Here is a 13,103-nt window from a genome sequence, read left to right on the forward strand (position 1 = left end):
ACTTGCAGAAAGGAGGGTCTTTGCCCTACAAATCTTGCTGACCAACTTGAGTACCCATGAGAGAACGGCTCAGCACCAGCAGGTAAGATTATAGCACCAGGAAGCTGGTTGGTGTAAGAGACTTTGCGAAAGAAGCAGCTTGAGGGGAAATAAATACCCCGTCGAAACCAGTGAGATTGTTTGGTTTTGCTTTTGGTGGTTCGCCAATGACTTAAAAAATGGCCATATTTCAGTGCCACGATATTGAAATACTGATGCTTCTCAGATGTATGCAGATACAGAGGTTGGAGAACAAAACTTCTAGTGCTTTGGCTCGTCAGTGGGCTGGCAAGATAGTCCCTCCTGGTCTAGTAAAAGCTGAACTTACAAACATCCATCAGATGGCAGAAGGCATTGGTGCCTTCTTTTTCCTGAAACTTAGCAAGCGGATACATTTTGTTGTCTTTATTTTTGACACAGAAAATTTATTCCTCTCAGTTTACTGCCAGACATCAAGGGCTAAGTACCTTTTTGGGGAGGGATGTTATGGCTTCAGGTTTTAAATTTGTTTCCTTGTGCACTTGTTCCATCTAGCTGACAATGTTTTCCAGCACCCCATGCACTGGGCTGTTGGAAGTAGGAGAGTTGCAGAGGACTTGCTAGAAGCCAGTAGTCCTGTCGGTCCCACGATTAGTGAAATAAATTTTAACGTGTTCTGGACTTCGATTTCTCATAGAGCACAAAAAAAAAAGTTACCAGCCAGTGCCCTATTGTTTTGCTGCCAGAATTTCTTCAGGTTTTATTATTTACCAGAGGCCTTTGTTACAGAGTTGTATGGGTGAATAGTAATGCTGAGAGAGAATGCACAAAATCAGTGGAGATTCCAAATCCATCTTTTTTGTCTCTAACCTGGAGCACTATGTATTCTGCAGAGCCAGAGGCCGAGGTCGTGGACGAGGAAAGAGGCGGTTTGGACCAGGCAGACGCCCGGGGCGCCCTCCCAAATTTATGCGTATGGAAGTAACCAGTGAAAATGGGGAAAAATGTGAAGAAGGGACGCAGGTATATTTTTGGGGATGGGGAGGAGGAAAAACAATAAATCATGTGGAATGTAAACTCCTGACTAAAAGAATTTGGAGCATCAGTGCAAATTGAGGATGCGCTTTGGATTTATACCCATGTAATTCTTGGTTTTCTAGCTGTGATTCTCTGCCAAGGGAGCATGCTACTTTCCTTCTATAAAAACCTGTAAAATCACTTGCATTTCTACAGCAAGTTTCATCCCAAAGCACTTAGTAGTGAGATAGGTTATTGCAGCAGTTTAGCAGCATCACAAAAGTAATTTAGACAGTAAAACTGTAATGGGAATTTAGGTTTGTATTTGTCCTTTCTGGAACATGAGGTCAGAGTCTGCTCTGATAACTGTTGCTGGTAGAATTAAATCTGTTTGAGCTATGATTCTTTATGATGTTTTAATATTAACAGAAGGGCCTTCTGTAGGCATTCTTATTGCAAAATGTTCTCTTGCTTGTGGCTGTTGGTTATGTTCTGTAGGGACCTAATGTGATGCGTTTAAGTAAAATGGTAAATTCTCTGCAATGCTGACCTTACTTAGGTTACCACCAAGCCCTTTTATGAAAGGTGTCACAAGGGATCAGTGGCTGTGTTCTATGACTTAGCTGAAAGCTGATAGCTGGAGCGGGAATTTTTCTTTGGCATCTCCCTGGGTCATGGTTCAGTGCTGACTCAGAGGGAAGAATGTGTACATTGCTTATGAATGCTTGCTGCTTGTTTTCTGAGCGTGCAGAATTGCCCTAAATGTCGCGTTAAGTGCAGACAGTTGTGAGATCACCCTTTTTGCAAGCTGACGTGACCCATGCCGACTCCGTTTAGACAAATAAGCATAATGCTGTTCCCAGACTCTTCATTCGGGAGAGACTGGGCTTACTGGGCGCAGTCACATCCTAACATGTCCAAATGGCCTCTGGACTGGCGGTGGCTCACATCCTGCCAGCTTGGAACGTGGCCCAGCGCTAGCTCATGTGTGTCCGTACAGTCGAGCAGGGCCATGGGTACGCCCCAAACCTTTGGAGGTCTGCCTGCCTTGCTAATGGCTAGGCAGGAGTTCATCTGCCTCTTGAGAACATCAGGCTCGGGATGCCATGATATACTTTTGGTGCTCTGTTTCCTAGCTTGTGCTTTTAAGTTTCCTTAGTTGCATTAAGTGATGTCAAGGAAGGATCTATGTTTATCCTCTCATAATAAGAGAGGAGTCCATCCAAGAAGAGTTATTGGAATTTATATGGGAAGAGTATAGATTTTTGGCACGTGTTTCCTGCTCCCAACACCCTCCCATTTCTTTTATGCTAATGCAAAAAAAGGAGGAAGACAGTTTTGTGTGATAAATGTAAGTGATGTATGCAGCTGGCTAGATGAGAGTATGCAGAGCTTGGAAAGTGGATAGCAAAACACACAGTGCACAGTATAACGATCTCGTTTGTCACTCTCTAGCACTCTAGCCAGTTTGTTAGAAAGGAGAAGGTGCTGCATAACAATACATGATAATGTTTCAAAGTGACAACAATTTTAACGAGATGGAAACTCTCTGCTTTCTCTGGTCTGTGCTAGTCACTTCGGTGGTAAAATTTCTCACAGGTCAGCCTACGTCATCTTTGGTTAAAGCAGTAATAGGGTCATGAGTGCAGAAGAACTTGCTTGGCTATTGACAGCTGGGTCACTGAACTTGTCTCTGTCCAGCCAGACAATATGATGGCCAAGAGAGTCGCCTACCTGCAGCACTTTGTCTCTGCTGCTCTGAATGTTCTTCCTGTAGGTGGAGGTGATCTGCTGGGAGCATCAACGGAAGCCACTGGGAGAGTGTAGGCATAGGCACATTTTGTTTCTAGCTTGTGATTAAATATGTGGAAATCTTGTTTTGTCTGAGTATTATCAAAGCATTTTTCAGTGGGTGGGGGGAATAATCACTGGCTGTATGATTTGCGATTTCAGGACTTGCTGCATTTTTCCAGCAAGGGGCAGTTTGATGAGGCCGGACAAGCCACACTGAATGGGTTGGAGCAGCAGGAACAGACTCCAGTGCCATCAGAGACGCAGTCGGCACTGGAGCAGCAGTCAGAAAACCACCCGCTACAAATCCAGCCGCAGCATGATGAGAGCACGGTGCCTACGCAGAGCACCATGACAGCAGATGACATGAGGCGAGCAAAGCGTATCAGGGTAAGCAAAGAGGACAGCGGATCATGCCTTCTCTTGCCCTCTCCATTTGCTGTAACCCAGAGAATGCTGGACCTGCCTGCCAGGACCAGCTGGTCGTTCTCCCACTGTCGTATCCATTTCCAAATCCTGAGTAAAGCATTTCATTCCTAGCAATTTCCATTGCGCTGAGAGGAAGACAAATCTTGTGTAAAGGACTAGTATCTCATGAGATGCTAGTGAGAACTGGTCACCACTTGGAGCTGATTCAATTCCAGCACAGTAATTCTTTGATAGAAACACAGTCCCTCCAAGCTGGCAAGCAGGAGTGCTTCAAACAGCCGGCTGAATCATGGTACTGTGGCACAGAGTAATGACTTGTTCACAGCACCATCTGTGTCTCTCAGAACTCTTGTCTTGCAAATAGTTGCCAAAGAGGAACCGCGACCTCAGTTTACATCCCCTTAGTTGATGATGATGATGATATTTAGTGATAAAATCCTTTCTTGGGGTAGAAGAACCTGCCTGTCTTTGAGAATAAAACCTGTGCTAAGAGCTTTGTGTACCGACAGCAAACACTTTGAGCCTGAGCTTTGTGTCAACTGGGTGAGCTTTTTTTTCTCTAGTATGTGTGGGAGGGAAATGATTCAAGCAAATAATCCTTCAAGCCATGTAACTGTGAGATTGGTTTATTTAGTCTAAAATCTTTTTCTTCCATGTGTAAAATTTTGATTACAGAAGGGAACAGCTGCAGTTGGGGTAAGACTTGACTTCATTTTTAGGGAATGAGAAAGGATTAGAAAGGAGTTGAGTAAGTCTTCCATACAGGAGGATGTTGAGACATATTTTGTTTTAGCAATATATATATATGCGAGACCAGTGGTGGTACCCCATAAATGCAGTGGCATATCTTGAAGGAAGAATTTGGCTCGGGTACGTTAAGACTGCAGAATTTTTAACCGTATAAAATGCTTGCACTCTCTGAATGACAAGTTTCTACCAGTAATTTGGTTTTCATATGTTAAAAGCTTGGGGGATTTTTACTGAATGTATCCAAGGGCGGATAATGAGTACAAAGACAGATGCTGAGTGTTGACAGTAAAGAGCATGGGTATTTACTGCTTACGGTATGCCACCGCTTCCTCGGTAGAAAGTTGAGGCCTGGGTGTGATGGGAAGAGAAGGTAGTGTCTGTTTCCCCAAACTTTTGAACCCAAGATTTGAACTTATGATCATCTTAAAGGGTAAATGTGGAAAGAAAGGGACAGAAATTCTGAAATTACTTCCTTGTCGTTTGTTCCCTGGAAATTCATCACAAACGGATGACAACCAAGAGGAGTGCAGTGGTGGTTTAGTCCCTGGTGACATGTTTGTATCTCCTGACCTTCCCATACATCTAGCAGCTCATGTTCAGCAGAGTCCTGGAGATGTTTCCAGATAGGGGCACTGGCAGAATGGCAGATGGATGGTTGCAGAGCACTTTTCCATTTTGCATCAGACTGTGAGCAATGATAACTTGAGATAAGAGCATACTGGCAAGCGTTATTTTTTAAGCACTGAAAAATCACAGCAAGCTCTAGCACCCTCTGAGCGCTCATTCAATTCAACTACTCACAGCACCTTCTTACAATAACATGCACTTAATATTATACGCAAGCAAATGTTTGGGTTTAAGATGTTTAGTAAATTGTTCACTTCCAAAGAACAGGTAGAAAGTCTTGACTCCTGATTATGATTTGGGGACCTGTGTAGCTCTAGTTCTTCCTTATTACTCATGTAGGATTTAGTTTTCAAAACCAGTAATTCCTTGTGAATTGCTTCATCATTTCTAAGGTTTAGAACATCTCAGTGATGTTCTGAGAGTGCTTTCATTCAAACTGGAAACACTGATCTCTGGTGCCCCAGGGTTCAAGACCTGATAGGATCAGTTCATTTTTCAGCCTCTGCTTTTTAGAGCCTTGTGGGGTTTTCTTGGAGATCAGACCTTAAAAACAGCAGTCATGTCCTTAGTATTGAAAAGAGATACACCTACCCTTCAAAATACTCTTGTAACAAATAGAGGAATGTTTGGTCTGCAGCCAAAACGAATATTTGGTTTTAATTCAGTTCTGGGCAGTGTCCAGAGAGTCTATATGCTGATCTCAGAAACATCTGCATTTCCAAATAGCTTTTTTTTTTTTTTTACATACAGACCTGATCCTAAAATGTCCTTTTTTTAGGTGATGGCTTTACTCTGAGGAAGCAATTGACAGGGATAGGGATATGATTTGGAAAGCACAGTCACTTCCTTTGGGCTGAAAGAAATGCAACTGGTAGTATAACAAGGAGTACAGGCAGTAAGATGAGGTTAAAAAAATAAAGTCTCTACTCCTTAACTTCTGCACTTTTCTAATCCTTGCCCTGTTGTCATCCTGCCCTAATTATTCCCTTCTGCTAAAAGCATTTCATTCTCACCGTGGCTCTGTAGTATGCATTACATCATTATTAATCAACTCTGAGAAAACATGAAAGGTCACAAAACACCTTCAAGATTATCTGTGGTTTTTATCTTTGCCCTTTAACTCCCTTTGGACAGTTATTAACTACAGGGTAAACCTTGAAGATCTGCTTAGTGTTTCCTGAGGCAAAAACCTCAAAGGAGTTTTGCCGAAGTAGAGTAAACTCTAGCTGAAGAGCTGGCCCCCGTAGTGACTATTGCAGAAGTCAAAACTTCTGTTTTAAAGTCCATTGCATAACACAAGTATTTTTCTCTCCCTCAATGCTGCCTGCTCAGCTGGAGCTGCAGGTAGGTTTGTTTTTTTGTTTTGGTGGCTTTTTGCTGTATCTAATCGAATGGTACGTAACAACATTGCCTTCCATGTTGTTTTGTCCAACTTCTGTTTAGTGTTTCCTGATTGACTCCACATTGTAAATTGTCATGTTCATTCTTTAAGCAACCAATGTCCAGAACTAAGTGTTATCTGAATAACAATTTACATTCTTCTAGTTCTTTTCATACTAATTAACTGTGAATTTAAGGTGAATATTATAGGAGTAAACTGCTTGGATGAAATACTATAATATTCATCTTAAAGTTCTGGAGGATTTGTTTACACAATTGTTTGCACTGGATCAATGTTATCAGTTAATGAGACAACACTTAGTTCTCTTTTTCTGGTTTTATAGTTGATAGTTTATCTAACTGAAAGGTTAGCCCTTGAGATAGCACCGGGGCTGTGTTGATTTACATGGCATACAAGTCTGGCCTGCTATCTGACCAGTCAGATTGGTGGGGATTACACATAGCAAAGGACAGTAATACTGGTGTTAAGAACTTGAAGTGAATCTCTTCAACTGTTTGGTTGATTAGCATATCCCTGTAGTTTAGGGAAAAATGATATATTTCTGACTCCCAAGCAACATGTTAATTTTTACACAGCGCATGTCCATCTTTCCAAGTCACAGCGTGACTTAGACCAGATACCTGCGTTTCCCATTGTCTCCACTTCTCTGCTTGTAAAACGGTGAATGGAGATGACGTTAATTCACGGAAGGGCTCGTTTGGGGCTCCTGTATGAAGCTGTTTGCTTTTTTTAATAGCAAAACAGTTGCTCTCCTCTTCCTTTTTCTGGAATGAAAGTATAGGTTTCCCTCTGCAGTTCAGATGGTGAAAAGGATCGTTCATGTTCACTAATTTAATTTCTAGCACAGCATTTCACAGTATTCCCAAGCTGTTCCCTCATTCCAGCAGAAGAGCTCCCAACTTGACTTTTTCAGTGTCAGCTGTTGGCACACACTTAAGGGACACAGCAAATGTCAGCCCAGACTTTCCCACAAGAAAAGGAGAGAGGAAACAGGGAAATCTGTTTGCAGAAGTCTTGAACGTATCTCATGGAGAAGGATGTGATATTGAACGTGTGTAAGCATAGGTGCCAGCAATGTTCTAGCGCTATTTCTCTTAACTATCATGATGTAGATTCTGCCTGTAACATGTGAAAAGAGAAGGCATCAATAAAAGGTGATGTATAGATCTTGTTTTGGAGAAGAGTAAATATTCCTTAGACTTCTTGCAGAGAAATGGCAATATTGCAGTGTACTTTCAGTACAGCATGGGTATAGTGTGGTGTGGGATTTCATGCATGCAGAGGTATGACTGACTTCCAGCGTTGCCACTAATCAACGTACAGGTTCTCATCTGATATTGAAATGCAGGCGCAGGGCGCACTTGCCTCTTTCTACAGGCAACGTGTCCAGCAGCATCTGTTCCTCCAGCAGACAGCACTGGTATCGGTGCTGGGATGGCTCTAAACCTGTATCGGAAGGGGAGAAAGGGAAGAGGTAACAATCATGGATTGTTGCAGAAAAGATAGACTGAAGGAAAGCACAAACCAAAGCAAAGCAAGGACTGAGAAGAGAAACTGCGCAGTAGGACTGGAGAAACAGAAAAGCAGCCTAGTACATTAAATTTTAAAATGAGTATTTGCACAACTTGCATTATGCTTAATTCACAATATTCTTAAAGCTTCTTGCACTACCAAGAAAAGCAATTTCAAGTTTGACTGGTATGATCGACTCCCCTTTGAGTAGACAACAGAATCTATCAGAGCTGCTCTTGATTTAGCACCAGTGTGTCTTGTCTTTCATCTTTCTTCTTCATTTTCAGGCTTTCATACATGATAGATGGTAAATGGCAGATAGGCGAATTGCTCACAAGTTCTTACCTGTTGCTCGTAAACCTGCCATTCTGCCCCTGCTGTAATGTTTTGAACTGTATACTTCTTTTTGATAATTACAGAAGGGTTTAGGCCAGCATCTCTTCAATGTATATGTTCCACCATAAGTTTTCCAGGCAATGCTAAACCACTGCTGCACGTCGCTGTGGTGATCTTTGGTGCAGAAGCTGATTTTGTAAAGGACTGTGGAATTTCATAAGCCCTGCTCCTGAGTGAAAGGCAGGGCACTAGCTGACCCTTCCTTTGCATGGTGGCTGAATTTGTGAACTACTCCTCAAAAACCAGCTGGAATTGCAGCTTGTCTCTGGCCCGCATCTGTGCTTTGGAGAGGACTCAGTTTTATTTTACAGACAAATGCCATGCTAAAGTCAAAAGCTAGCTAAATCAGCACAAAACAGGGACTGGAGAGGAAACTCCTGCGTTGTGTTCTCCTAACTCAGTGTGTAACTGTAGGTACATCCCTTAACTTCTGGCCATCACAGCCTCCCCTTCTGTGAAATGGAGACAGTATCTGTAATGCAAAAGCATTTTTTTTGAAGTTTAGGTCCCCTGATGATCCGGTCTATTTAATCTTGAAAATATTTGGGTGTGGAATCTGTACATAATAAAAGCTAATGGTCTCTCTGTTTCTTTCAGAATGCAGCTCTTCAGCACCTGTTCATACGGAAATCCTTTCGGCCGTTCAAATGCCTCCAGTGTGGGAAGGCCTTTCGTGAAAAGGACAAACTGGATCAGCATGTGCGGTTTCACGGGAGGGAAGGGAACTGCCCTCTGACTTGTGACATCTGCAACAAGGGCTTCATCAACAGTGGTGCTCTCGAGAGCCACATGAAGTTCCACATGGACCAGAAAACATACTCCTGCATTTTCTGTCCCGAGTCCTTTGACCGTTTGGATCTTCTTAAAGATCACGTGGCCATCCATGTCAATGATGGCTATTTCACCTGCCCTACCTGCAAAAAACGCTTTCCAGATTTTATCCAGGTTAGATGCCATACTGATTTGAAGCGCTGCCTTCCGGGTCTCTACGAGCACTCTGTTGATAACTTTTTTCAGTACTGTTCTTGTGTAACACTGCATGTCAGTTTAACCTCACAAGATAAAGGGGTCCTCGTCAGTTAGAAATTGAAAAGGAAGAATGACCAGACGTTGCCGGATGTTGTCTTACACACCATTGAAGTGCTCTTTCCACTACATCATCAGATGTGGTACTTCAGTCTGTCATTAGAAGGCACTGTACTGTGGGACAGTGGTCCCTTTGCCCTAGACAATGCCTAAAGCGGAGGTCCCGACTGCTTTTGGTCAGTACAGATCCATGGCACAGAAAGGAATTGTCTTTTGCTGTGTGCAGCGGGTACTTGAATATACCATGTCCTTTGTTGCTAAAACTCTGAACCAAAAAAATTGTGGTTTTACATCTTTAATCCCCTGACTGTTTTTTTCAGGATAATTCATTTGAACACCTTGCAGAAATGCCAGAACAGATCAGGATACTCTGATTCCTGACTTGCCCCTGGGCTTCAGCTGGGTACTTCCTTCTCCTCCTCTGCACACTGCTTAGGAGAGGTCGCACTGGAGTAACGAGTAGTGTAACTCCTTTGTGCAGTGTGCAGAGCCGTTCGAGAAGATCGTTAATAGAATTTAAGGATGCTATTTCAATGCTCGGTAAGAAAAACCTGAAACGTACCATGCACGCATTCATTAGCCTGCATGGGGACAGAGAGGTTGATATGTCTTGCTGAGCTGCCTGACTTAAACTGGATTTCTACATTTCAATCTAAGTTAAATAATAGGAACTGATGGAGTAGCCACTAGGCTAAAGGGGAGAGGATGGGGAGAAGTGATTTACTAATAGAACTCCATCCTGGCAAAACCCCTTTATCTTCTGTAAATGCTGAACAAGGAAAAATGTTGATGATTCAGAAATGCTGTACTGCACCTAATTCCCCATAAACTTTCCCATGAAAAAGTCTGAAGTCTTCAAGTCTGAAGAAGGTCCCATGGCTTTTTTTTTTTTTTCAGCTATTCAGCTGTGTTTTGGAATGTAAAGGTGATTTTTTCACTTGGTGCTATGTGAATAATTAAGTCTAGTCACCATAGATTGCTGCCTACTTAAATACTTCTGTGTGGAACAGATAAAGATACCAAGTTGTTCCCTGTATCAGTATTAGAAGATGGTAAAGATTTAGAGATCCATTTCTTGAGTAGTGCTTGGATTTCAAATGTCAAACCTCATTAGTTACTTTATTGGGGAAAAAAAAACCAAACCACTAGATGCTTGAAGAGGTCAGGGATAGTCCAAAAGTAATTACCATTCAGGAGTGGCATGCAAATGTTTTTGTCTAAGGTTTGTTTGTTTGTTTTCTGCCAGTTGTAATTGTGAGCTCATTCTCACTGATTGAAAGGAACTAGCCCCTGCACTTAGATTTCTTATAAATGAAGTAAAGATAATGAAGCTCAGATGAACACATTAACTCAAGGATGATTCAGTCAAACTTTACGTACATCGTGGTCTTTTGCTGCTCATTAAGTGCCCAACTGTGCAATAGCTGATGCCTTCAAGAATCAGTCTTGAGGAAATGAAATTGTCCATCCAGATGCATAATAAAGATATTATGGCTTTATAGAAACTATTGCCAAGATATCAACTGTTCTGATAAAATACTTTTTAAACCAAAGCAGATTAGAGAACTCTTGAAACCTTTTTCCTTTCTTTTTTCTTTTTGCTAAGAGTTTCCTAGTCTGTTTTACCACACACTCTTCTCTTTTGAATAAATTCCATTTTTCTATGATCTGCAATTCCAGGTCAAGAAACACGTACGCAGTTTCCATTCAGAAAAGATTTACCAGTGTACAGAATGTGACAAGGCTTTCTGCCGTCCTGACAAGCTGCGACTCCATATGTTACGACACTCAGACCGCAAAGACTTCCTGTGCTCCACGTGTGGCAAGCAGTTCAAAGTAAGATGACTCTTGACTGGATCATTCCTGATACAGGTGGACAAAACCATTCTTTACCCTCCTTCAAGTAGATAAGCTCGTGTTCTCAAAGGTGGAAGAAACTAACTTGTGTAAATATGCTAGACTTGCCTGCAAGTTGTCATGTGTGAGCTATGACATTAATTTCTGGTGGATGGGGGGCAAGATCCATCCCAGTATGCTCTGCTGTAACAGGGTGTCTCATCTATCAGATCTTAGTTCTAATAATTCAATAGGAAAGGAAGCTTCATCTGCTCATTAAGAACTTACTATTCTTATTATAGAACTGTTATTATACAGTTCAGTTGCCAGGTGCTTGGGTTGTATTGCTTTTATCAGTTTAGTTAAGAAAACTACTTGCTGATACCAATGGACTAATAATGTTCCTGGATGAGGTGCCTGTGTCCATGGGATGCATCATGTCAGCACATGACATCCAGGTGCTTTTCCAGATCCCTCCAGAACAGGTGGAGCAGACTGAGTCAGATAAACTGTGGTGGCAGCAGCCTGCTCCTTGTCTCTTAGTTTCTTGTGACATACTGAGGGACTGGATATTTTTGGGTGAAGAAGCACGTTCTAGACAGTGTGTGTCCAGAGTGGCTGGATTGCATCTGGGCAGTAGGTTCAGTGCTGCTGTAGGACTTGAGGTCCTCCTCCAGTCAAGAGCATTATTTGATGCATGTTTGCAGCTGTATAGAGTTAAGCACTAATATTTTAGAATAATTCAAAGAAAAGCCAGAGTGGAGGGGTTCTTTCTCACAGAGGCTGCTAAATTAGCATTAGTTTGGCTCCTGCTTTTGTGGCTTAGCAACTTCAGCTTGGTTTGAAGGATAAACCTAAACCCAAAGGGTTCCTGCTGAGCTGTCCAACACTGAGCATGCAACTGTATCTTATGGCAGCACTGGAGAAGAAAAGCTGAAGAGAGTTCTCTGAATAACATATGTTGTGGCTCTTCCTTGTACTGGGTAGTAAGGCAGTAAGTGGTGCTGATGTTTGGTTTTTTTTTTTTTTTCTCCCCGATGGCTCTTTCCCTAGAGGAAAGACAAACTGCGAGAGCACATGCAGAGGATGCATAACCCAGAGAGGGAGGCCAAGAAAGCTGATCGAATCAGCCGCTCAAAAACGTTCAAGCCTCGGATAGCTTCCACTGACTACGAAAGCTTCATGTTCAAGTGCCGACTCTGTATGATGGGTTTCCGCCGGAGAGGGATGTTGGTGAGTGTCTGTGTGCTCTACCTTCTCCTAACAACTCCTGTACTCAATTTTGATGAATAGTTAAGGAATAAAGATGGAATTCCAATGATTGGTACACAAACATGCTGTGAAACTGGGAGAATTTTGTAGTTGAGTTGAAATTATATATATTTTTAAAAAAGCCAACAAACAAACTGTGTTTTGTCTCTTCAGCAAATGTGTGCCTTTGTATGTTTCATTGCCTGTGTTGTATGTCTGGGTGTCACTACTATATGTCAACGCTAATGCTGATTGATGTGTAATGTAGTTAGCAGAACATGAGAGATTCGTATATTGCCAAGTTCAAGCTTACTGCCTCAGTTTTCCTGGCTGTCTTTCCTATTTCCTTCTTCCCCCTTCTTGAGGGGCCTCTCCTGGCCATGTCCTGTAACTGCCACTGTGTCAAGGGTGTTATGCAGCAAGAAATCTTAGTTGCAAATATTTCAAGAGGGCTGTGATCTCTGCTAGCGGAGGCCTCCCTGGGCAGAGGTCCTTCACATTACCTCGCTCTCAGCTGCAAGAGAGTTCTGGCAAGCTATTTTACCCCTTCCCGTCTTATTTTGATTAGAGAAACAGTAAATGAGATCCAGTAAGAACATGTTTACCTTCAGCAGCTGACTGTGAATGCACAATAACTCTTGCAGCAGCGAATGCTTCCGGCGCTGCTGGCTAGCATCATTACAGTTTTGGTTTGGCTGTTATCTGTGTCTAGGAGAAGAAGCAATTGTTTGACTTCCATCTGTAATATGCTGTCTTGTTCTCTTTTTTTTTTTTTTCTCCTAAGGTGAATCATTTATCAAAGAGACATCCAGACATGAAAATAGAAGAGGTGCCCGAGCTCACGTTGCCCATCATCAAACCCAACAGAGATTACTTCTGTCAGTACTGTGATAAGGTACATAAGGACGTCACCCCTCAGAGGGTAGCTCAGTCCTAGACCTGTATGGAGCCAATTTGTCTATGCATAGCAACATCTGGCAGGGTTTGT

General features: G+C 42.3%; 1 protein-coding gene across 11 annotated transcripts in view; it reads left to right on the forward strand.

Moving 5' to 3' along the window:
* PRDM10 (PR/SET domain 10) overlaps positions 1-13,103 on the forward strand; it is a 45,398-nt gene that overhangs the window by 22,508 nt on the left and 9,787 nt on the right. For all 11 annotated transcript variants that reach the window (XM_054802807.1, XM_054802814.1, XM_054802816.1 and 8 more), the window contains 6 exons: positions 912-1,041; positions 2,989-3,216; positions 8,540-8,887; positions 10,709-10,864; positions 11,918-12,097; positions 12,900-13,010. In XM_054802807.1, the coding sequence (XP_054658782.1) occupies positions 912-1,041; positions 2,989-3,216; positions 8,540-8,887; positions 10,709-10,864; positions 11,918-12,097; positions 12,900-13,010 (1,153 nt within the window). The remainder of the gene's footprint in view (positions 1-911; positions 1,042-2,988; positions 3,217-8,539; positions 8,888-10,708; positions 10,865-11,917; positions 12,098-12,899; positions 13,011-13,103) is intronic.

The sequence above is a fragment of the Grus americana genome, chromosome 24 (assembly GCF_028858705.1).
Source record: "Grus americana isolate bGruAme1 chromosome 24, bGruAme1.mat, whole genome shotgun sequence".
Taxonomy (NCBI): domain Eukaryota; kingdom Metazoa; phylum Chordata; class Aves; order Gruiformes; family Gruidae; genus Grus; species Grus americana.